Below are 27,316 nucleotides of genomic sequence, written 5' to 3'. Positions count from 1 at the left end.
TGTCTGTATCAAACTGGAGAGACTGGCAGAAATAAACTGCTGCAGCTTTGTGAAATAACTTTCCACAAAAATGCAAAGATGAGTCAGCATTTCCAGTGTCTAATAAGTTTTTATCTCAAAGTTATAAAAAATTGATGCATGAAGAGGATGTTAGATTCATGACAAATCTGCACCGCTCACTTTTCGACGAAAGACATTGATGGTGTTTTTCATTGAGCCAAAGCCACAGCTAGTGCTGTTAGTCATAAAAACCAGGAAAGAAAGAAGTTCTGTAGCTGACTGATGCATTTGCGATTAATTTTAATTGACTTTGAGAGTGTATTTCTAAATGTGTTCCTCTTTATTACTGTTTATTAGTTTTTCTCCTATAATTTGACTGCGTTTTCCAAAGTTTAGAACGTTTTTTTGCAGCATTTTCTCAAACCACACATTACATAGTCCACGGATTAATTAACTAATTTAAACAGTCTAACCATTAGGTACAGTGGGAAAACAAAAAAGATAAAATCAAGTCCCATATTACAAAAAATATATAAGTTAAAATCCTGCTTTGAAATATGTTTTACCCCAAATACTTAGTTGATAGTTAAAGATAACTCGGAAAAGAATTAGTTCTATTTATTAAGACTGATAAATAAATGATAGATTATGTTTTTTGAGTTTTTATTGGCCTTATTCATATCAGTTTAATAATTATGTACACTGCTGCTTTTATAATTAAAAAGTATCGTATCGAGTATCAGTATCGGTGATACTGGTCCTGTATTTACTTGGTATCGGATCGATATTAAATTTTGCAGTATTGCCCACCTATAATTGACAACTGACTGATGCCGGATTTGGAGAAGAAAGTCCCTCCCTCCTCGCTTCTTTTGGCAGAGAGTTTGTGCAAACGGGGCGAGTTTTTTCGCGCGTCATTCGCACGAACTGAAAAATATCAAGCAAGTAAAATCCCTCTATTCGCACGAGTAATTCGTGCGAATTAAGCGATCGTTCGCGCTTGGTGTGTATGTATGGTTAGTGCCGCCCACCAGAGACTCATGGAGAGACCGAGGAATCGACGCGGAAGACTGAAGCCATAATTGACTTTACATGGGATTCATTCGCACAAATAAATTTACTCGCGCTTGGTGTGATCGCACGGTAACAGCCTATGGGACGTCCTTCCCCCTGCAGCGTCACTAGAAGCGACATCAGTTTATGATGACAGTACTCTGATCATCAACCAGCTGATCATCAATCAGCTGTCAGGAGGCAGAAATAGCTGTGTCTGCGTAATTTGTACTGTACACCTGCATAAAGAGAAACCTGCAGTAAACATCAAGTTTTAAAAGGCTCAATAACTGATGGGCTGGGATTTAAAACATGTTTGAAATAAACATTTATATTGAGAATATATTTGATAAAATGAATAATAAAGAATGAATCAGTGGAGTTTAATATTTGATTTGATTTCATAAAACATGTTAAAAGCTCATAAAATCAACAGAATCAGATATAAATCTTCCCTTTCCCACCAAACACCTGACAACATTTAGTTTTTTTTTCTACATTTGGTCTGTCATATCCCTGAATTTAGACAAAAGATAGTCGTAGAAAATTATTAAATTATTTTGTCTATCTGATTTAGTCCAAATTTAGCCCAACAATAGTCGTTTAAAATATGTCCATACAACGATGTCTTTACAGAGACGTCTTTTCAACGATCTGAAATTTACATCTTTTCACCTTTCACTTTTCTATTAAATCTAGACTTTGTTTAGACAGAGTGGAGATGGGTTTTTTTTAACGTCTTTACAACTATTTTTTGATATCCAAAAACATGCAACCACTTTCTACCAGCGAATGCTATATTACAAAATAATTTTTTATCATAATTATTCACTGTGAAGGCTAATGATCAGCTCACTATCAGACTGATGGAAACTTTTAACCCTGCAATGATTTAAATGTGTTTCTTCCTGATAGACAGACTGCTGCTTTCTGAATTTAATTCTCTTCATGATCTAATAAACAGAAATTACTAAATAGACTATACCACCCAGCAAAAATAGTTGTAAAAAGGTTAAAACAACATCTTCACTCTGTCTAAACAATGTCTAGATTTAATAGAAAAGTGAACAGTGAAATTCAGTCATTTTCAAGTCGTGCAAATATGTCTCTATAAAGACATCACTGTTATATGGTCATATTTTAAACGACTATTACTGAACTAAATTTGGACTAAATCAGACGGACAAAACATGGCTCAATTGTCTACCACTATCTTTTGACTAAATTAAGATTATAATAGACCAAATGTAGAAAAAAAACATCAAAATGATGTCAGTGTTGGGGGGGGAAAGGGAAGATTTATATCTGATTCTGTTGATTTTATGAGCTTTTAACATGTTTTATGTTTGAAGGTGAATCAGAAAAACGAATCAAATATAAAACTCCATATTGATTCACTCTTTATTATTGATTTTATCTAATATATTCTCAATATTTCACTGTAAATGCTTATTTCAAACCCTTTAAAATCCCAGCCCATCAGTTATTGAGCCTTTTAAAACTTCTGATGTTTATATTCTCTTGAGAGTCTGTTGAGTCCGTTTATCATCTGTAATAAACTCTATTTCTCCTCCATTATTTATCTCTGCTGCTGCTGTAAAGTTTCACTGACATCCACTGTGTAGCAGCGTCCAATCAGAGCGTGATATCCAATGAGGGGGCGTGCCTCTGAGTAAAAAGAGTTCCGGGAAGCCTGCTTTCATGTGTCTTTGCTCATCGGTCTTCAAATCTCAGTCCTCGGTGTTATGGTTTGAGTTTTAAAACCCTGTAAGGGCTTTGGCACAGTCATTAAGATGGCAGATCGGAAACTATTTCCGGTTTGAGCAAATCCGTAGGATCCAGGACCGATCTATAAGTGACATGGGATCCATCTCTAGTAACTTCTCATGGGGAATAAGCACCCGCCCCCAGGTTTGGTTGGCCCTCCCCACTTTGAGGAAAGTTCCACCCTCCTCTAGTGATCCTCTGACCTGCCACAGCTGAGATGCTGGATAGCTCCAAAATCCAATGCTGGCACTTTTCTCTCTAAAGGGGTTTTCTGCACAATTGCGCACTGCTCTCTATCTCTCTGCGTAGAGGAGAAAAAAGTTGCGCTCTCAAATATCCCCAAAAAGCGCATGAATGCACAGGTTAGTTGGAACTGTTGCCCCGGGTTTCTACCTCCATTTGGGCCTCATACATGAGAGCTGTAAATTGTTGCAACTGGCTACCACATAATGCAACAGCAGATACATTGATGGCAGGGCCTGATATTGAAAGCTGCTGAATGCAGATGGATTCCAGCCATGTAGGGTATCTCAGTGAGGCACTTTGGTAAGTTAAATTTAGCATCCTCGCGAACTCCACCTCCCTCTAACTGTGCGCGGCTCTTAGTGCCAGTGTGTGTGTGAATTAGATTCCTGTTTCAATGACTGACTTACACATAAAGGGAGATTTTCCCCCAAAATAACTGCCATGTGGCCGAGTCTATCGGTGCGTCCATCATGTGTCTTTGTGCTGACACTTTTAGCTTCATGCTGTTCACACGACACAAACACTAACAACAATCACAGACAAACACAAGCTAACGTGTTGGTGGTGTAGACCTAAGGCTTCTGTCTGTAGAGGAGAAAAGGATTCAACACAAGACTGAACTTTTCTCCTGCTTTAAAGCTCATCTCTGACCATGGCGCATACATGCGTCAGTGCTGTCTATATGAGTAACTACTCTCTTTTCTCTCTCTCTCTCTCCCTCTCTCTCTCCGTAGCGAGCTGCAGACTGTTAAGTTATTGTTTTGTTAACATTTAACTTCTATATTTTATCATGACAATGCACCCTAGTGATTACACATCAGTATTATAAGATCAATTATCAAAACATTTTGATATGTGCCACGTTGAAGAAAATATTGTAGATTTATTGTATATTGATAATTGACCGATCAGAAACATCATAAAATACCTTAAATCCTAATAACTGATCAGCAGGGCAGTGAGAAACAGAGGCAGACAGGAGCCAGGCATAGAAAACTTCTACAGGAGTTAGAAAGACTTAAGCTGAAGAGAGTAAAGCTGTACATTTCTGTTTTTAATCATTTTATTTTTATTGTCCTACATTAATGAGAGTTAAAACAGCTGATTACATCTTTCCCACATGTTAACTTAATTTAACACATTCAAATAATCTATTATTTTAGTGTATGGTTATCTATAATTTTTCTGTAACATTAAATGGATGTCTATTTTTTGTAAACAATGAAGCAGACCAAAAAGATCTATAGAGACCAGGATCTCCTATAATGGACTGATAACAAAAGGATTTAAGCCCTGACGTTTCTAATAGTGTGACACATTTCTCTGTAATGTGCTGTTTATTTTGTGCAGAAGTCCTTTAGGAGACCATGAAACTGCAAACTTTGTTAATGTCTGTTTTCACCCCTGAGGACAAGTGCTTTTAAGTTAGAATCACAGTTTTCTTTTACCTTGATTATATTGAGCAGGATTTTCAGACAACAAAATTGTGGCTAGCTAAACTGAGAGTGGCTTGTAAATGAATAAATTAATGAATGGCGAAATTCATGACTTGAACAGTTATTATTAAAGTGTAAGTGAACCCCGGCTCAGAGCTAACTCCGCCCACCTCCGTAATTCAAAAAATGCCCAGAAATTGAGCCGTTTGGTACTGAGAGGAGGGAAGGGAAAAGGACGGGGTTTTCCAGTTGAGGCGGGAGTGACAGTGATGTCCCCTTGTCAGAGAGAGACACAGAGTCCCACAACACAGCTGCCTCATAGCGACCTTTTAAAGTGTAAGAGTTGTCGCCTCTAGAGTCCCCTGACGCAAGCTATAGTGTGGTGGCAGACCGTGATGGTTCTGAGCACTACCTGTTCGATTTCTTGCTCCAGCAGCGGCGTTACTATAGCCTAAGCTCTGTAAATGCCATGGTGCTGGGATGTGGACATAGCATATGCGTCAGATGTCGCCCACAGTTGATGAAGTAGATGCTCAGGGAAGTCGAATGTCTGCTCAGGAGTTTTAAAAATTAGAGGGAACATTGTATACCGGACTGTTTTTTGGAAATAATTTTCAAAGGCATGTTTTGAGGACCTCTGAGAAAAATAGTCTTATAAAGGGAAAATATGTCCCCTTTAATGGGATCCGCTTGGGTGTGCTGTCTGTGCGAGAGTGACCACAATTGCTGGTTGAAGAATATGATGTCATCCCACAACAGTGTGTAACTAGGCTGGTGACCAGCATGAGTAGGAGTTGCCAGGCTGTTGTGGCTGTGCAGTGTTTCCCCTACTATTGTATTATTGTATTGTATTATGACACTTACTTCTCACCACAGCAGTGGTCGCTTCACAGGTGTGTGGGGGCAGGTGAGCCATGAATATCAGAGGGGATCAGTTCCTATACAGACTAGGATTGTTGACAAAAGATCACACAGGCATAGAGACAACAGGAGGAGACATGCAATGTGTGTGGATAATAAAAGTGAAGAGAGAGAAAATAAGTAGATAAAGTCAGTAGAGGACAATCTATCATCATAAAGCACATTTACCAAAAGACATAATTTTACCATTACCTGCTATTTTCCTAAATATGTTATATTTTTCAATAAAAGGTTTCCCTAAAAATGTTTTAGTTATTTGTTAAATCTATCAGATGTCAGACTCATTTGCATGTGGGGAGGCCTTTTTGACAGCTTAGACAAACTTTACACTTAATACAATAATACAATACAATACAATACAATAACTTTATTAATCCCAGAAGGGAAATTCATTTGTCTGGAGTCTCATCTGTTTATGGTAGAATTATATAGTCTTATTGCTGATGGTATGAAAGATCTTCTATATCTTTCCGTCCTGTAACGAAGAGAGAGGAGCCGTCCACCACTGTTGTTTTTTTCGGTCATTAAGGGTGATATGTAGTGGATGATGATAATACTGGTATGATACAGTCCTAAAGTTACTCCTGATGTGGCAGAAAGGCAAAAAAGTTCAGTTCCAACCCTGTCATTCATATATCCATAAATAATGATAGATAGATAGATAGATAGATAGATAGATAGATAGATATTGAGTATAAATATGCCAGGGCAGTTATTTCGAGTGCTTTGATAAAAAAATTCCTCGAGGCAAATTATCTGCCTTGAGGCTTCGCTTAAATCAGTAATGTCTTAAGTCATGAGCGAAAGTATTGGTACCCCTGGAATTTTTCCAGAAAATACACAATTTCTCCAAGATATTGTTGCAATTACAAATGTTTTTGGTATACACATTTATTTCCTTTATGTGCATTGGAACAACACAAGAAAACAAAGGAAAAAAGCCATAATTGACACAAGTTTACACAAAAATCAAAAATGGGCCATACAGTCCTCTCCATAAGTATTTTTTTCGTGTAGTCTAAAACATTTGGGTTTGACATCAAAAGATGAATATGAGACAAGAGATCAACATTTCAGCTTTTATTTCTAGGTATTAAAATCTTAGTCTGATACACCACCTAGGAGATAACATTATTTGTAATGGAACGCCACATTTTTAGGGGAGCAAAAGTATTGGAACAGATAGATTTGAAGTGAATTAGCCTTAATATTTAGTTGCAAATCCTTTTATTGCAATAACAGCATCAGACCTGTTACCTAGGGCTGGGCGATATGGCCTAAAACTGATATCCCGATATATTTTTGCTATATCCCGATACATGATATATATAGCGATATTTTGAAATGGCCTTTCAGCAGCTGTATTTATTTCAGCCCCAAATGACACTATTTTGGTGATATAAATAGACTGTTCTATTGTATTTTTAATAAAATTGTTTGCAGAAAGTAAAAATCAATATAAAGTCAAATTTAGCAGTTTTATTTTGAAAAGGACTTAATTCAGTCTTTTACTAATAAATCAAAAACACATAAATCATGAAATACTCTGTCTTTTACTGTGTATGGAAAGTGTATGATTATTTTTCTCATTAAGGGTGAAGCAAGCCTACACAGAACCCACTGATCATGTATGCAGTACATGGCCAAAACCCTGCAGTCTAGTCCTCCATTCAGGCTCACAGCTGTGATTATATTAGTCCATTATCTGTGCTGATGAACGCCTGACCAGTTTCTGACAAGTTCATAACATGAGAGCATCTTTAGACCTTATTTTTCCTTCCTTTTTCCCTAACTTTTGAGTCCATTTACACTCATGGATATTATATTTATCAAACAATGTAAGTAAAATAAAAATACAAAGCTTTTTACAGTTTCCATTTCCATTGTTATAATAAAAAAAAATACATCCTTTTCTTTGAACCGAACTTTGGAGCCCGTTTGTACATCATAAAGTTGCTCTTCATCCAACCAAAATAAGCAACTATGGAGTCTAGCGGAAACGCTGTTCGACTATTAGTCAACTAAAGGCAAAATCTGACAAATCAGATTCAACTATGAAAAACCTTAGTCGTTGAAACCCCTAGAATAAACAGAACATGACTAAATATGGTGAGAAAGAAAGGATGCTAACTAGTTTTGATGAAAAGTGGAGTATTTGAGAATGATAACAGAAAAATTAACTAACAGCGTAAAATTTGGAGTGTGAATTTGGAAGAAAATCAATTTGGTCTGAATTAGAACTAGTTTTGGATTTGGAGACACCTTCACCAGGAAAGATGGAATAGACCCACTTTGTTTCTGTCACAGCCGGAGGCCGTGGAGGAGAAATGGCAGGAGATGGGCCGTCTGGGCAGATTTGGAGCACCCGGAGCTACTGCGTGTCAACTCGGTTGAGGTTCCGACCCGGATTCGGCTTGCATCAGCGGCGCCGCGTAGGTCGCTCCAGAGACATGGCCAGATGGGTTTGGGTCCACAGACTTTGGGAATAGTCGCTAAGGGAATCGTTAAGATGAAATTTAAATGATGTTGATGGATCAAGCCGATTGGAACTGGTTCTTGGTTCCCATCCCTATCTATCAATCTGAAAAAAGGTTACAAAGCCATTTCCAAGGCTTTCGGACTCCAGCAAACCACAGTCAGAGCCATTATCTGCGAATGGAGAAAACTGGGAACAGTGGTGAACCTTCCCAGGAGTGGTTGGCCAACCAAAATTACTCCAAGAGTGCAATAACGACTCATCCAGGAGGTCACAGAAGAACCTAGAATGACATTCAAAGGTCTGCAGGCCTCACTGGTCTCCATTAAGGTAAGTGTTCATGACTCAATCATAAGAAAGACGCTGGGCAAAAATGGCTTCCCAAAGCCCCTACTGCACCACCCACAACCTCTGCTGGTCCTCCCACAGCCTCTGCTGCACCACTCACAGCCTCTGCTGGTCCTCCTAAAGCCTCCAATAGTCCTCCCACAGCCTCTGCTGCACCACCCAAAGCCTTCACTGCACCACCCAAAGTCTCTGCTGCACCACCCAAAGCCTTTGCTGCACCACCCAAAGCCTCTGTTGCACCACCCAAAGCCTCTGATGGTCTTCCCAAAGTCTTCATGTCACCACCCAAAGCCTCTGTTGTACCACCCAAAGCCTCTGCAGTTCCTCCCAAAACCTCCACTGCACCACCCAAATGCTCCACTGCCTCCCTGAACACTTAATGCCTTGAAAAGGAATAGCTTGGAGAAGTTGCAAGACTTTGTTTATACCCAAAAAGAATGGAAAAAAAAAAAAAAAAAAAACGTGATAGTGGCTTAATAATTGATTCCATCCGTTTGTTCTCTTAAAGATGTCTAAAGATACATTTCATTTTGTATTTTTATAGTTTTTATAGTTAGTGATAGTGGTATTAGTTACTCAAGCACTTTATTCTCTTAAAGACATTTGGTATTTTGTTATTGTTATTTTGTTGAAGCATGCACTTTAAGTAACTTAAGTACAAGTCTTTCTTGACATTTGCATGCAGTGAGTCATACATATATGTTAAAATAGTCTTAATAAATTGAAACATTGAGACATGAAACTGCTCTTTTGTAGCAGCTTTCCCAATAATTAAAATTGTGACAGGTACCCCCCCCGAAAAATATTTTTTCAGTTTTTTCAGGCACAGAATTTTTTTAAGCCCTGAATTGGACTTTATTATTTTCCTGTCCACATTGTGTTTCAATGCCGAGCTCCGTCCTGCTGAGAGTTTACTTTACAACAATCTTATAAAAAGTTAGAGTATACTGAAGTGCATGAAATGACAGACAAACAGTGAATAATTTTATCTATACTTCACATAAAATGGGTAAAGATAAGTTTTTTTGGAATTCAAGTTTTTTATTGAACTTCTTGCAGGTATGGTACATGTTACAGAGTGCTTTGCTTCAGGACATATTCTTATACATACATTCCAGGAACAGACTTCATCGCCTTAATCCAGAGAGACATAAACATGTGTTACCATTTAGAAATGAAAATACATACCTTAACATTATCCATAATCAAGTTACAGGGATTAACTAAAATTGCAAGACCCTTCATAACAGGCGACCAGCACGTCAATTTTTATCCTCCACCTTTATGTAATCCCAGAAGGTGTCCCAAGGGGTCACCCCATCCCCCCAACTATCATTTAGCCTACCCAACATGCATTCATAAGATGCAGTTTCAGTCATTGCACTGACCCATTCCTTCACTTGTGGGACCTTTGATGTCTTCCAATGTCTCAGAATAACCCGGCAGGCCGTTATTGTGCCCACAATAATGATAGAGAACTCGCGTTTGGGTATATTTGGTATCAGAGATTTATCCCCCAATAAGCAAAGTCCTGGGTTTAAAGGAATTTCTGAACCGTACCAATTACTTAAAATGTTAAGAATCTGAGTCCAGAGGGGTCTGACCAAAAAACAATCCCAAACACAGTGAAAGAATGTTCCAGTTTCAAGTTTGCATTTCCAACATAGGTCATCATTCAGCAATTTCATTCTGTACAGTCTGGATGGTGTATAATAATACCTATGTATTATCTTATAATGTGTAAGCTTACTCCTAGCCTCCCTTACATATCTACCACAGTTAGCTACAATTTTCTCCCATTTAGTGCCTTCAATATCTTCCTCAAGATCCTTCTGCCAGATCACTTTCATATGGTCATTTTTGTTACTAAACACATTATTAGCAGTCTTATAAAAGAGTGAGGCTTTCTGTTTTTCTGGTGATAATTGTAAATAGTTTGACACAGTATTATCAACAAGATCAAATAATTTGGAGGTAATGCAACTCCTCATCTGCAGGTATTTCCAAATGTTGCCTTCCCTTCCTAAGTTGGATTGCTCTAATAATTTGTTGTATGACAGGAACACTCCTTCCTCAAAGAGATCACCAATGGTGCAAAGACCCCCGGAGTGCCACTGTCTCCAAAACATAGTTTTTTTTTACCTATGCAGACATCAGGATTATGCCACAATGATGAGTATTGTTGTATAGTGTGTTTTATTTTCAACAATTTATGGACCTTCACCCAGACTTCTTTTGAATGGAGAAGCACAGGATTTGCAATATTAGATATTTTTTGAGACAATACTTCTATTGGTTTAAAAGGTGAACAGATCTCGTATTCGACATCGATCCAAGCTACCTTGTCATCTGTATCATGAAAATATTTTGCTATCTTAGCCATTTCAAAAGATAATCGATACAACCTCAGGTCAGGAAGGCCCAACCCTCCATTCTCTCTATGCGCACACATTTTTCTCATCTTAATTCTGGGTTTTTTCCCACTCCACAGAAATTGTTTTATTATATCATCCAGTTGCTTAAATATAAATGATGGCATCTTAATTGGCAGCATCATTGCAACATAATTAAACTGTGGAGCAACTACCATTTTTATAACACTTAATTTCCCCCATAGTGTGAGTCTTAACTTCTCCCACTTCTCAAGGTTTGTTTTAATCTTTTGAAGTATGGGATTAAAATTTAATATTGCTATTTCCTCTATAGCCACAGAAAGTTTAATTCCTAAGTATTTCATTCCCCTCTGTACCCATCTAAATTTAATTTTTTCAACCATAAATGAGTGGCATGACTTAGAGAGAGGCATCGCTTCAGATTTTTCCCAATTAATAGAATAGCCTGAAAATTTTGAGAATGACTGAATGGTATTCATCAGATGTGGTAATGATGTTGAGGGGTCAGTGACCACCGCTAAAATATCATCCGCATAGAGTAATAGTTTGTGTTCTTTATCCCCTCCTTTAACCCCCCTTATTCCAGGATGTGCTCTGCTAGACACTGCTAGTACCTCCAAGAAGATATTAAATAGTATTGGACTTAATGAGCACCCCTGACGTGTTCCTCAGGACAAACTAAAAAAGGGGGATACTATCCCATTTGTCATCACTGCAGCCTTGGGTTCTTTATACAAAATTTTAATCCATTTAATGAAATTTGAGTTAAAGCCAAAATGGGACAGGGTGGAGAGCAAAAAATTGCCGCTCCACCCTGGGTAAAGATAAGTTTAAACGTTTTTAAAAAACCCCAGTGGTTTCTGTTTTATCTGTCATGGCTGCTGCAGGACCTGTGAGGGTGCGTAATAATTTCTCATCACTGACCAGGCATCACTACAGGCAGAAGGAGTTAAGAGCGTTTTTGAGCTCACGTTGTCTTGGATCACATTGGTACCAGCAGTGCACGTCTAACAGTTTGACTTTAGAGAAGACTACTGCAGTGCAGGAGCCATGCCCACGCTGTGCCTGCGCCATGACACACGAGTATCTGTGTGCCGGTCTATATGTGAGTGTTCGTCTTTTGCAAAACTGTCCCGACATAATGAACAGGAATTCAGTCATCACTTTTAAAGTGTCTTCCTACACAGGCAGTGGTGCTGTGGGTGGAAAAGTACACAGATTCTCGAGGAATTGATTATTAATGTGCGCTTATCCCGTGGCACCGTCTTCATGATGGTAATCAAAGCAACACCGTGGCTATTTTTAAAACCCCACTATACAGTATTACCATTAGGGGATTTGAGGGGGGCTGACGGGGGCCAAAAATGACCAAAATGCATCCCCTTTGTTAACCTGCCATCCCCTCTCTGTCAGGGCAGAGCAGGGATGCTTACTTGAGTATGTGCTGCCTGACTCATTGATCCTTTACAGGGTATCCCATTTATATTTATATTTTATAAACTGCAGCAGATCGTCACTGTTTAATTAGCCCCCCTGTTTTCACGTCGGCATTCCCATCCAGCATAACATGTAGTGTCCCACGGATATACAGCCTGTTCAGTGCGCTGATACTGCGCCGTTACCCCGCCTCCCTCTCTCCCTCTGGGTGTACAGTGAAGCTTGGAGTTTGACACTGTAGGCCAGTGATAGCCTACTCAACCCGCGGCTCTCAAGCCGCATGTGTTTCTTTAGTGACCAGTTGTGGCTCTTTTAAGGCTTACTACTGAAATCCTCTATAAAAGTGAAAACTGTCAACAGTAAAGACTCTTTGCAATAAGTCATAGCAATAAATCTAAGTCCACACAAAGAAGACAGTATTTAACTGCCAAATTAAAATGAAAACTTGTATTTCATTACTATCGGGTGCGCCCTGGATGGAGGAACGTGCGTCTCTTCATTAAGTTCCTTCTTAGAGGTGTGCTGTCTTGTATTCAAATTGAAGCTTCTAATGCCCTCGTTTTTCCACATTTCTTCAGTCACTTCCTGCCGATGCTCTCCCATACTCGTGTTTTATGATGACTTTTGCAATGCGCACCATCATCAACAAGCCAAACACACACGGGTCACATTTTAAAATAATGTAAAATTGAGTAAAACTTGTCCAAATGTGGGTGGTTTATTTGATCTTAAACATACTAATAATAAATACTGTCAAAAGGGCAGAAACAGAAAAATGAAAGCAACAAACTGGCAGAACAGAACAATTTGTGAGGGGGAGCTGCAGGTGTGAGGCAGAGCCGGTTTTAGCCATTTGGAGGCCCAGGGCAAAGACCAATATGGGGACCCTCCCCCTTTAGCTAAAAGCAATAATAATGAGAGGGGAAAAAAAACGAAAGCATAACTTTAAGTTAACAGAGTCACAGAACTACAGTAAATGTCCAAATATGAAATAGAAATACCCAAACAGACATCCAGAATTCATCAGCTCTTTGAAAAGCTTCTCAAAGCTCTAAGTCAGCACATTCTGATATTTTAAAAAGACTTTAGTCCAGGTGGAACTTACATAAATAAAAACATATGTTTATTATCTGTGAAATATCCTTTTTTCTGACACTATACAGACATTTTTATGTTGCCTATTTCATCCCATTAACAACACAATAATCCACCAATTCACTGTTTCATTTCAACTATGGATAGATTGATCATCACATCCCCGGTTTTGGATTGAGGCTCTCACAATAGTATTTTTAAGACCATGTGGCTCCTGGGTAGTATAAGGTTGAGTACCACTGCTGTAGGCTGTTTTCACATTAATCTGCTGAAAGTGGAAAGTTTCTCTGTGCTCATTGAAAACCAAAATGATTAGTCAATTAATTGATTTGTTGCCAGCTATTGTGATTATCTAATTGTTGCAGCCTTATATCAGTTTGTTGAATCATTTCTGTATTTTGAAATGACAAAAAATTATTTGTAGTTTGACTACATTTCTCATCCTATATTTTCTATGTGTATTTTGTTAAATTTTTAACAAGTATTTGTAACAAGATACTTTATGATGTATTTGTGCCCATCTCTGCGTGTTTGTTATTCATAGATTTTTCTGAGTAATATAAAACTTTTTCTGAGATGAGTTTTTTCTTACATGAACTCTAACTGGCTATATTAGTTTATTGTAAGAAACATGAGAAAATCCTGCCTGAATAAACTCAGTCCACTGCATTAAATTTGATGTCGTATTTATTAATCACTTCTAAACACAGTACTTAAATACAAACACAACTTGATAAGATTTTTAATATATTTTTAATATGCCAGTGTGGAAATGAATGGGATTTTGTTATGATTTTAACATCTAATTATTAAAAATGCTACAGTAAAATAACATGGAAAATCAGAGGGATACCTAGAGACCCCCAGTACAAGAATATACTGGGATTTTCTGATAACTACTGCTAACAATTTGATTTTGTTATTTTATGGAATTTTGAAAACTGGAATATCAGGTTGTGCTTTGCTATGTCTGTCATGATTTTAAAAATGCTCCAGTAATAGAAGAACAAGAAGGTATGGCAAATGTCTGCATTTCTACAAAGGAAAATAACAAAAAATATTAACTGTCCCATTTAAAGCAACCTGCCTATAATTCAAGTATAAGTTAGATTTCTGACTTGCACTGGAGGGCACCATGACATCTCACAGGCAAAACATTTTAATGAGGTCCACCTGAGATAGCGTGACTGACCACGATTGGTGGTGGTGTTGGGAGGTAACAAGGTGCATCCCCCTTGTTTAAAAAAAAAAAAAAAAAATTGCCTACTGAGTATTACTGTATTACCACCCATTTCTAGTGAACTTTCACAAAAACAGACTAAAGTGGTCAAAAGTGTGGCTTCGTTTCTCCAAAAATGAAACACACATTGTGATGTCTAATGCATGGTATGCATCTTTTTGCCCAAGAACATTTAATTTTGCACAAGAGTTCAATTTATTTTGACACCTCCAGAGATCTAGGATCTAGAGAATTGTTTTATATTTATTTTAAGGTTTTATCTTTGAAAGAAAATGAGCAGAAGTATTGTATTCTAATTCAAGTTCACAGATTAAAGATTCAGAGAGCAGTTTGTTTAAACTAAGACATATCCAACAACAAAAGAGATTTACGTATATTTTGGAATGTTCTCCTCCCAAACACTTGATGTTCAACATTTTAAGCAATCCAAAAAGAAAATTCACAGGAAGGAATCAATAAGGGAATCAATAAAGAATTGAATTGATGAGAAGAATCAATAACAGCATCGATATCAATGAAATCTTATCAATTCCTATTCCTACTAATAGATTTCAATCACTTTGTTTTTTCATTTGTTCTTGAATTTCTTTGGATTGTGGCATGATGCCTTTCTTTTTGAGATTGTAGCCTACTTCACTTTGTCTGACAGCTTCAATTTTAAGCAATTTCTTGATTTGACAAATCTAGCAGTAATCAGGCCTGGGTGTGGCCAGTGAAATTGAAGTCAGCTATCCAAAAACTGTAGTTAATCACAGTTTACTCATGATTTAACAAGGGGGGGGGGCAATTACTTTTTCTCACAGGGCCAGATAGGTTTGGATAGTCTTCAACTTGACACTTGAAGAGCGGCATCTTCTTTTTTTTTTTTTTTTTTTTTTTTTTTTTCAGAAAGCTTTCCCTGTTGCTGTCAGCACTAGCTGTGATGCAGAAATGCATTGTTCTGGCTAAGGCCGAGCTAACGTTCGGGTAGTCCACAAGCATTCACACAAGTTCCCTTTTCCCCCTCAACTATCACATAATCATGCCAAAGCAGTTCAGCAGAGGAGTAAAAACATCTTTCCGAACATGAAAAGCTTATAGGGTTGTTTTATTCTTTGTCATACGTAAATGTGGCCCAGTTCTGATGAAGCAGAGGCTAAAGCTATATCTGAGTATTTAGAGCAGTGGAGGCAGCCATTACAGGGCTTTCAGCAGGAGTAATTCCCGCCAATAGAGCAACTCTGTATGGATGAGCCATACAAACATGATGTTAACTCGAGCCGAGTGAGTGGAGGCAGCCATTAATGACAGTATTCAGTTCAAGCAAATGCAACTCTGTAGTATATGGCTCATACAAAAGCGTCACTCACTCAGTTACTTACAGACAGACAGACATACTTAGACGCAGGCATTATACGTAGGGCTGCCCTCAGCGGTCAGCCAAAAATTAAATAACCATTCAGACACTGCATTTTCTATTTACTTGGGTTGTCTTTGTGAAATATAAAAATTGGTTTGATGATCCGAAACATTTAAGTATGATAAATATGCAAAAACAAAGGAATCAATAAGGGGGGAAATACTTTTTCACGGCACTATATACACATACTGTTTGCTACTAATATCACTATAGCACCGCTTCCTGTCTTGAAAGTCTACAGACAAGTGCTTTGACTTCATGGCTTGGTTTGTACTCTGACATGCACTGTCAACAATGGGCAGAGGCGGACTGGCCATCTGTGTGTTCTGGAGAATCACAGAACGGCCAGGACGGCCGGCAGCCACCACCCAGTCATCACCTGTTTATTTCCCCCTGCTAATCTACTGTTTCATACTCCAGTCCAGTAGGGGGCAGCAATGCAAGTTTGATGCCAGCTGCCCGTTCCCGGCAATTATTGAAAAGAAAAAGATGAAGGAGCAGAAGAAGAAGAAGTAATAGTGGCAGCAAAGATGATAATTGAGTAGTCGAAGTGGATCTTTGGTAGTGGAAGTGGCAACAATATGGATAACGGGGATTAAAAAAAAAAAAATGCAGAGAAATGGATGGGGCTGAGATGGCGAGAAAAAAAATAGGGCTGACAGCTTCAATTTGAAGTGTGCTGCTGGGAACAGAAGCAATGCAGCTCTAGGAATTACAGGTAGAGAAGCACACAAAGCTACGCAGAGTAGGATATTTTCCAGCACTAACGCTCAGAAACAGCATATCAACTCATCACAAAGTTGCAGGCTGTTTGTATTGAGGTGGCCCTGCTGAGTCTCTCTGCTCTGCCCTCCCTCACTGCATCAACTCCCGCAGTCAGTTTAATTCACCTGTCGGTAAATAGGCTGCGTAGTATCATCTCCTTTTATAATCTCCTGAAAGTGTTCGCATTAGCATTAGCTTCTCTTACAGACAGACAGCAGAGGTGATAAAAGGCGATGTCTGCTGGTCGTTAAATCCCAACGAGCCACCTTTTTCCCTCTCACCTCCGTAAATAAACGTTGCATGTTGTCTGCTTTATGCTTGGAAATGACACAGCGTGGGCTGGATCAAGTGATCCTGTTATTAGTTACCGTTATAAATGAATGGAAAATGATGATCTGAGGTTATTTTGTAGGCTGTATGAGTTTAAAGAGTTACCGCACCGGGATCACAGCGATCAAAGGCAGGTGTGCGCTGATTGTCTCTCAATTAATTATACTATATAGTAAGACGTGATGAGCCGAAAAGATATATTAATGCCTCCAAAGGCTTGTTACATTCATTTTAGGATCATTTAGAGTACCAAGCAGGTGCAGTTATGAGCCTGGATGGATTGAATTAGTCCCCAAGAGGTAATTTTATGAATAAATGATTTTTTTTTTTTTTTTTTTTTTTTACCTGATTGACCAATCGATTAATTGGTGCCTGGGTGCGATTTTGGTCAACCAAGTTTTTCTTTGGTTGACTACAGCCCTAAAAAAAAAAAAAAAAAAAAAAAAAAAAAAAGCGACATTTAGACAGTGAAGCTGCTAAATGTCACAAATTAACTGAAATGTTCAGCAGCACAGCCAGCAGCAGCAGCACTGCAGCACAAGTTCATGTTGATATTTAGCAGCATCCAAGAAGTGAGTGTTGAGGCCATGACTCGCGGGAGCCATACAGCTGTGCAGCCTCAGCATGGTACTCCCACCTGTGATGATGAGGGACAGAGAGAAGAGCTGGTGGAAGTTCCACAGACAGATACAGGGCAAGTAAGTATGGAACATGAGAAAGGGAGAAAGAGTTACTTGCTAGGGCTGATGTTAGCAAATGTTTTTCAGGTTGCTACATTTTTATCTATAGGCTACCCAGTTTGTGTAGCTCAGTAAAATGCAAAACAATGAAATGAAATAAAATGAAATGAAATAATGATTACAGTAGGTTAACCCTTTACCTACTGAGCCAGCATGGGCACTGTGTTTTATATGTCTGGAGTATTATTACCGTAACTCTGTCAAAGTTTGTCCAATCAGAAAAATTCCAATGGTATTGGAAAGCTGAGAGTTGTGGGCATGCACACATATGTGGTTCATTACAGTACTCGCAACCATATGACGTGGGCATTCATAGCAAAACACCATAGCAAAACACCAGAAGTATTGTGAGACAGCTACATGGATTCTCAACACTGTAGCTCCTCAAAAGTTTGCTCAATCTAAAAGATTCCAGTGCTGACAGAGAGCTAAGAATCTGTGCTTTCCAGCAGTATATGATGTGTGGTATATACAGTGCTTAACAAATTTATTAGACCACCCTAACCCTAACCAAAGTAAGGTTTATGCCACAGCTGCCCTAAATGAACAGCGTTGGTAATTACCAAAATCATTTTTTATGTTTCTGCAATGGTTAATACACCAATATATAGAAGCTCTTAAATTGATATTTTTAATGCTTAAATATAATTATTATTGTTATCCATGAATTTTTAAATGTACTGATTTACAAAAAAACTGAAAGAAATAGTAAAGCACATTAATATTTCTTGATTAATACGTCAAATTATAGTGATTTACTTGCATTCCTGAACAGAAAAAAATTGTTTTAGTGGTTGAATGTTATGCTTGATTAATTTCTGACTTCTCAGAGAAGCCCAGTGAGCCGGCTCAAATTTGGGCGAATTCAGTTTGAAATCCCTCATGTCGTTCAAAATGGTAAAACATGGAGAGCTCACTGAAAATAAAAGAGTCCGCAGTAAGCACTTCATGATGCTGGATGGTCTCTGAGACAAATATGACAGGTGGTCTAATAAATTTGTTAAGCAATGTATACAGTTATCTTTTGCACTGTGTTTTGCACACCCAGAGTCCTAGACTCAAAAAATGACTGGTTATTCTAAACATGTAAAGCAGTGATCATCAACTGGCGGCCCGCAGGCCAGATCCGGCCCCCCACAGCTTTCCATCTGGCCCACCAGCATATTGATAAAATTCTGAAAATGTGAGGAGGAAAAATATGTGGTGACAGTTAGGATTTTTTTAAACTGTACATTAACCCCCCCAAAAAACTGAGATTGAAATAATTTTATTAGGAATGACCCCATCTTTGATCAACTTTAAAGAAATCCATCCGTCAGCTATTGTTAGTGAATGTTCAACGAGGAGAACAGGCTACCGCTCTCTAATTTCTGCTTGCTGCGCTGGCTAGGCACTGAATAGTAGTTGCTAACACTAAAATAAATCCTCTTCTTCATGAATGAAATGCAGCTTGTGCCTTACTCTATCTAAATAAGAATGAGGACAAAGTTGTTGTCTTTTAACAGTTAGTTTTATTTTTTCACATGCTGTTCTAGCATTGTTTTTCCATGTGCCATATAGCTGTTTTTTCTTCAACTTTATATGATTTAACATAGGCTACTTGTCAGCCAAAAAGAAAAGAAAAATAGCCTGTCTAACATCAATTAAAATAGTGTCATTATTAAGCATTGTATGGCATTATAAAAGAATAGAAAACAGCCTAATTTAAAAAAATGACAGGAGTCATTTGTCAGAAATGTTGCGCTGTAGCGCATAAAACTTTAAGAAACCCACGACTGTGACAACGAACACAAATAAAATAAGACTTAAATACCAACACTGGGTTAATGGGAGAAATTACATTTCCCCTCTGACACCAACCTCTTCACATCAGGCTTGACAGCTGTCAGGCTTATGCGCAAACAGTCCTCCAAAGACTGGTTAGAAAGGCAGTCCTTTCATGTGTTTTGATGGCGTTCATCTTTGAGAACGCAGATTCGCACGTCTAGGTTGATCCAAACATGGTGAGCACGTATATTGCCAAGGCCTTCAGTGTAGCATAGTCTTGGGGACAAGCCAACCAAAAAGCGCTCAAGCTTTCAGCACCCTGGAGAGCAGCCTTCAGGTCACTGGCAGCCTGGATGCCCACAAGTTAGCTTTGAATAGCTGTCTCATCCAATGTGACCACCTTCCTCACATTGCTTGAAAATTCTCCGCCTGGGCTGATGGTGAACAGGTTGCAGTAGACAGTGGTATTTGTTTTTACAGATGCAATTATCCTATCCATAGATTTGTCAGTTGCAAACTCCTCCAAAACAGTGACCATGCACTCCCTTAAAACCTCAGCGTCAGTAAATGGCTTGTTATGTTTGGAGAGCACCCAGACAGCCTGCAGAGATGCACTTGTTGCCCTCTCTTGTTCAGTTAATGTTTTGTTGATAATTCCACTGGCATGGGAATATCCTGATTTCAGAGTCAATTTTTCTGTGATGGGCCTCTGACTGCTCTGGATATGATTCCTTGAAAGTTGAATGCTTTGTGTCATGGTGATGCCTAAGATTGTATTCTTTCAGAACGGCGACTGATTCATTGCAGATTAGGCACACAGGTATAGCATTTCTGTGAGTTGGCATGATGAAGAGATGTTTATCAGTCCACTCGTCATTAAAGTTACGATTTTCTGCATCAACTTTATGCTTCATGCTCTTTGAGAGTGACATTTTCACAGCCTGGGAATCAAAACAAAAGACCTGTTTCCTGCACATGCTTTTGGCCAATCACAACGCAGCATTTTAGTATCAAACTCTGAAGGACAACATGACAGCCTCAGAAATATGTAGAAATGATAAATGCCCCCTTGTGGCTAATTGCAGTTTAGGTGACAGGGACTGATCTAAAAAAAAAAACTGCATATGGAAGAGAAATATATACTAGTATATACTGTATACAATTTCAATTGAACTTGAAAGTCTGGCCCCCACAGCGTCAGTCGAGAAAAAATGTGGCCCTTGAACAACATTAGTTGATGACTCCTGATGTAAAGGTTCACATTTCAAATGTCAAATCAAAACTTCATGAGCAATAACAAAATTTCTTCTCATAAAAGCCATGAAAAACAAATCAGTTTTTGTGTTTTTCTTCTTTTAAACTGCTGACAATTCCATATAATGTGCAATAATCATTAACCATATGTTGAAAAGTCAAGTGCAAGTACTCCTGGGAAAAGGGACCAAAGCTCTCAGACTTCCTGACTATTTTAAAGCCATAATAACAAAATATGTCCAAAATCGCCATTTTTAGACTCAGTAGGTAAAGGGTTAAACAGCTCCACTTTAAACATTTTAGCTGTAAAATGACACATGCAGCAGCAATATTAAGAAATATAAACAATAGTACAAAACTGTTAGGGACTGTTGTACTTTTACTTTTTAAGTTTTGGTAACATTCCAGTTTTCTGATAATGCTTACAATCTTTGAAGACTTTGAATACAGAAGTTACATTTGTAGTGGTGCATTTTCATTAAAATGTGGTATTATTATTTGTGCAGTAAGATTGATTTCTGTATAAATTAAGATTCTTAATAATGTAATTTTAAGATTGCATAGAATAGATGATATAATATGCTGTTATAATCAATTGGATACATAAAACCTTTTTTTCATCTTTAATTGTTTTAAACAACTTCAACGTTGTGTGCCAGGCGTTGATGAGTTTCCACACACCAATTATTGTGGGCTGGGCTGAGTCAAAGTCCAGGGCTGTTTTTTAGTCCCAGTCCATCCCTGACAACGGGACATTATGTAGACAAGTGTGTGCCTTTCCATCAGTGGAAACAGGATGTATGTACCTAAGCTTAATTTTGAGTGTCATGGCTTTTGCCACATGACACTCATGTACATGTTATATTTTTGTTTTTATCTTGTATTAATTTGAAAAATTTCAATCTATTTTTTCATTCTGTCATTATTCTGTGTAGAATTTTGAACAAAATGAGTTTGATCCATTATGGAATAAGGCTGCAATGTAACAAAATTTGGAAAAAGTGAAGCGCTGTGAATACTTTCTGGCTGCACTGTATGTATATGTCTATTTATATAAATCTATATATATAAACAGTCTCAAATGCCAAAGTGTATGTGTCGTTTGTTCATTTATTTGTTAAATTTTAATCCTTCTTAGCAATCTTGTTAGGATTTTATTACAATGACAATAATTTGCTGCACATGTGCTCTCTATTAGGTCGGTACTGGGCTGAGATTTCTGACACCATCATATCTGGAACTTTTCGACAGTGGAAAGAGGGTACAACAAAAAGTGAACTATACTACCCTGGTAATATTTCCATATTTTAAATTGTAATATTATTTCTGTTATTAATAGTTTAATTATCAAGTTAGTTTCATAAGTAAACAAATTGCTTTTTTCCCTGACAGGTGACACAATAGTTCATGCTGTTGGGGAAGCCACTTCTGTCCAGTGGAGTGCTGGGACTTGGATGGTGGAATATGGGCGAGGGTTCATACCCTCCACACTTGGATTTGCGCTGGCTGACACCATTTTCAGCACACAGGACTTCCTCACAATGTTCTATACCATGCGTGTCTATGTAAAGGGCCTAATGCTTGAGGCTGGTACACTTCTTACAGAGACTGGTGTTTTTTGAGTCACTGCCGAGGCACAGGAACATGAATTTTTTTTTGTTATTAGTCTTCCAACACAGGAGGGCAGTCTGCTGGATCAAACCAGGTTGATGCAGTCTACATTCAAGTTCTTGTCCATCATTAAGGCTGTCAAAGGGTAAAGGTTGCATTGATTTATGTGCTGTACTTCTCACAGATGTTTAACTCCCAAATCCATTGTCTCTTTTAAGACCAAGCCTGTTTTTTCTCTTTGATAATGCATTTTCATTGCTACTCTATAATCGTTAGGTTTATGTATGCAATACATAAACAGGAATATCTTCTATTTTTTTATTTAGAGTCAAGAATTGAACCCGTTCGACCTTATTAATAGGTCTTAAATCTAGTTCATCTTTTTTTTTTTTTTTGTCAGTGTCAGTCATTGTCAAGCCCTTGTACATTTCATTTGGATGTGAAATGACATGTAAATCTGTTTTTAGCCATTAAATATTGGTACCAAGAAGCCTCTATGAGTTTGAGGAGCAATTTCTTTTCTGTATGTTGGTAAGGGGGTTTTCTCTTTAAAATTAATCTTGAGAAAAATTTGACTTGCCAAACTAATCACAGACTTTAGGCGGTTTTAATAGAATGAGTCTCCCAAACACAGTTGGCTTGCACTGTCTCACTCTGCTTCTGGGGTTTACTGCAGCCATCTCTTTGGAGGCACCTTGGCACTTTGTTCATTATTTGTGGTGAAGACAGTTTAATTAATGGGGATGATGAGAGGTATCGTATTATGACTGATTGTTTGATTGCTGCTTATCAACTTAAAAAAAGCTTCTATGCTTCAACGTGTGCACTAACTGGCAGCACCTTCCTCTGATTGAACTTAAAGCACTTAGTGATGTTGTTTCCTCCTGTCTAAATCTGTGTCGTACTTACACTCAGATGTACATTGCTTTGGACAAAAGCATCAGCAAAATGACATTGTAACACTGTAAAACTTGCTGTGAAGACAAGCTGTTCTAGGCTCTCTGTTCCTTTTCTTCATGACCTGTTTGTGACACGTTTTTCAATAGAAATCCTTAAAGAAAACACCTGAACATGTGTAAGCATTATTATTTTATTTTATTTTATTTTATTTTTATTAAGTGATGCAAAACAGATCATGACAAGTGAAAGACAACATGCATGCAATATATATAGACAATGTAAACAAGACAAGAAAGAGACAAGCTAAGCAGGAGCTGATAACATTTAGATATTTTAAGTTTAAAGGTGTTGGAAGGCTGTGTTTTAATTCATGTAGGTGGGTGTGTTTATGTGTGCAGGGCTGTGTGTGTGAATGTATTTGTTATTCGGGGACATAATGGTAAGGTGAGGTTATGGGTTGCCAATTTAAGTTAGGATTAAAATGTATAAATTAGGGCTGTCAAAATTGACGTGTTAATGCAGATTAATCCATCATCATGATTAATCTGATTAAAAATTTTAACGCAATTAACCCATCTTCAGCTCAGAATGACTCAAAATACCTGAAACGTCTCTGGCAATGCATTTCGGACAGTTTGTCCAAATAGGGTTACTGTAGAGCATACCACCGCGCTTGCGCAAATGGGCCGTTGATCCGGTAGTGACCAACCAACTCGATATGGAAGACACTAAACAGCACGTTGGCCCTCTTGATGGGAAATTTGAGTACAAAAAGAAACAAGGCGAAACAGTTGACCGACATAAAGAATTGTAGGAAGGAGTTTTATTTTCATCAAAGCACTTCTAGCCTTAAATACCACATTAAAGTGAAGCATACGTTTGTCAGAGATTGAGTCTGTTTGCTTATGCACAATGAAACGCGAATAATATAGATTAAAAATGAATGATATTTAATCATGATTAACTGAAATTAATCCACAGCAACCCTGTGATTAATCTGATTAAAAATTTTAATCGTTTGACAACACTACTATAAATATATGAAGAGCAGGAGGTGGGATACTGTAAGGATGCAAAATATACTGATGTAGGTCAGTATATGAAAAGAAATAGTTTAAGTAGAAAGGGGGAAATGAGTAAGAGAAAAAGCAAAGAGGATAAGAAAGAAAAAAATCAATACAAATAAACTGTAATAAATGGTAAAGAAAGAATGAAAGAAGAAAAATAAGAAATATAAAATAATAATAATAATAATAATAATAATAATAATAATAGAACAAGGGGTAAAAAAAAGGGGGGGAATATAGTAATAATCCCCCCCAGAAAACCCTTTGTTTCTTCATTTCTTAGATGTTATGATTTCAGGTGGTCCAACCTAAGTCGCTCCCTGACCCTGAGGAGGAAGCCAGCTGGTGGGCTCACCTGTTAACAATGTGTCCTGCAGTAGGGCAACTCCCAGACCCAGAGGGAGGGCGTGTGCTCATACGGGGCATCTTGTCTCTTCATTAGCCAAACCAACTGAGGGTGATCACAGGAGATACGGGGGTGGGTCCGGGAGGGTGAATTTAGGAAGGACTGAGTATAATTATAAAGTTTACTACTACGATGCATTATTCACAACGTAAGTTGCTGAAAAAAGAAGTAATAATAATAATAATAATAAAATAATAATAATAATAATAACTAAGTGCATAAATAAATAAAAGAAAATAAAGAAGGAAGAAGAGAGATAGAAAATGTATACATATATATAAACATACAACATTTAAGGGAGAATAAATCATTAAATGAAATATAAGGTGGGGAGAAAATGAGAAAACACTAGTATGGCTGTATGTTGTTGTGTATTATATAGAGATATTCGTATTGACAATGGTAATAATAGAAGCTGTTTCTTCGATTATTCAAATAATAATCCAGAATTCAAAATTAAATATAGGGATTTTATGTCAATAATGATTTTACTGGGGTTCAAATACTGATAATAAATCAATAGTATCCGTGATGATGATAGTTTGTAAAAGTGTACTTGAATTATGATATATTACTATAATTAAAGCTGCAAGCAGCATTGGACGGGTCCTCGGTCTGTCGCACGTCCCTCATGCCCGTTTGAACCCCACTTTGAGGGTTTCATCCCTTTTTGACACTTTGACCTGCTCAAAGTTAGCCTGAGGTGTGTCCCTGCAGCTCTGTCAGGAGCCTCAGACATTATAATGGGTGTGTATTACACATTCCATTTTCCCGCCTCCGGTGAGTCACATGACCAGCTGCACGGTAAGCTTATTGTAATGTTAAAAACCTGCATCTGTAAGACACACAAACACACACTCATGCGTGCTTCGCACGTTAACACACACACAAATGCACCATCTCTCCCATTCACTTCATATGGGATATATGTGTGGCTGTCTTTGGCAACTGACGTCGCCAAAGACTTTATGGGGGACTGTATGTGGATGAGAAGCCACCCGCAATTTCACCATCCCGTTACAGCATTGTTTAAATGGGCTGCTTTATTGGAACAGCTCCATGTGTGTGCGTGATCAGAGCTCATTAAGGGGCTTCCCCTGGTTGCCATGGTAACTAATGCCTGCATTCCGGGTGCTTTCATCTGTCAATCAGTGGGTGACATCATCACTAACTGCTGTCTTGATCAGGAGTGAAATTAACTGAAATCTTTTTGAATCTCACCTCACAGATGCCACAATTTTGACCAAATCTCTGTAAAAATAAGATATTTTTGTAGTAAATTTTCCATCCATGTAATTGTTAAAGCTGTAGGACCTTTGGTTTTTTGTGTAGAGGCCCAACTGCCACAGCTTATGGGGATCAGAATTTCCACCACTCCATTCATTTGAATGGGAGCAGCAGGGAGGGCTTCTTCGGGGTTGACCAACTTTGAGGGCTTGTAATTCGGAAACCGTTTGAGAAACAACAAATTCCATCAGAACTTTCGATCAGCATGGCCTAGTGTGTCTTCTCTGTGAGGTTCATGCCGATATGATTTACGGCCTATGAGCCTTTACATTTTGTTCGGAGCCCTTTTTTCCTGGAAAATTTTATTTTGAAAGGCAAATTGCCGGCTTCCTGTTTGAGATAGGTTAGGGGTGTCAGTGCGTGATTTGTGGGTCTTGATGGGACGAGCATTTCAACGTTGGTTTGATCTCTCTACAACATTCCTACTGGCCATGAGGGCCGTTTTAGTGTGCCTAGGTGGCGCTAGAGAGCACATTTTGGCATGTTTGTGGTTAATTTTTTCATTTTATCAAATTTTTCACCGAATCTGAGGTGTGTGCCAATTTTGCAGAGTTTTTGAGCGTGTTTAGGGGGTGTAGTATAAATATTATATACAGGTATAATAATGAGCAAAGTTATGTTATAATGTAATATCAATACAATACACCCGTTATAATACCATCTAAATGATATAGTGATAATATAATATTAATACCACCTAGATTATGTGATGATAAATAATTTAATGATGATATAATGATAGCAGTGTAATAATGAACATACCAGAACTGAGGTAGTGAAGAAAACAACTTAATAAAAATTATAATCAGAATTATATATTTAAAAAATAGAAGAAAAAATAAATAAATAAAACAGATAAGTAAATAATTCCTTAATTAATTAATATAAAATAAATCAAATATATAAACATATATATTTACATACGTATACACATATACACATGTATATACAGATACAACATAATAGTGATTTTAGTAATAATAATAAGAATAACACAATAGTTATACCACAATAATAATAGTTATAACTTGTACAAAAATATGAGGTAGATATAGTTAATAGTGACAGCTGAGGTCCTTGGCAGTGTCTCTGATGTGTGGGGAGGAGGGACTGTGTTGTCCGGCAAGTCAAGTTACAGCATTGTAAATAATAATAATAATAAAATAACAACAACAATAATAACGATAATAGCAACAATAATAAACATTCATATTATTATTATTATGATCAATATCCCACTCCTTAATAGGAAAAAAAAAATAAAATTAAAAAATAAATAAATGAAAATAAAAACAATGATAATAATAATAGTATCAATAATAATAATAATGATAATAACAATAATATAACAATAATAATATATTTACAATGATGACAA

At 37.6% G+C, this 27,316-nt stretch overlaps 1 protein-coding gene across 1 annotated transcript in view; it reads left to right on the top strand.

Annotated features, from left to right (window-relative positions):
- sigmar1 (sigma non-opioid intracellular receptor 1) overlaps positions 1–23,337 on the top strand; it is a 33,842-nt gene extending 10,505 nt beyond the window's left edge. Inside the window, exons 4-5 of the mRNA XM_041810190.1 lie at positions 21,866–21,958; positions 22,060–23,337. Of these exons, the coding sequence (XP_041666124.1) occupies positions 21,866–21,958; positions 22,060–22,289 (323 nt within the window). The 3' untranslated portion in view covers positions 22,290–23,337. The remainder of the gene's footprint in view (positions 1–21,865; positions 21,959–22,059) is intronic.
- The last annotated feature ends 3,979 nt before the right edge of the window (positions 23,338–27,316 follow it).

Source organism: Cheilinus undulatus, linkage group 17 (assembly GCF_018320785.1).
Source record: "Cheilinus undulatus linkage group 17, ASM1832078v1, whole genome shotgun sequence".
Taxonomy (NCBI): domain Eukaryota; kingdom Metazoa; phylum Chordata; class Actinopteri; order Labriformes; family Labridae; genus Cheilinus; species Cheilinus undulatus.
Note: the sequence above shows the minus strand (reverse complement) of the source record. Positions and strands in the feature narration are given on the sequence as shown.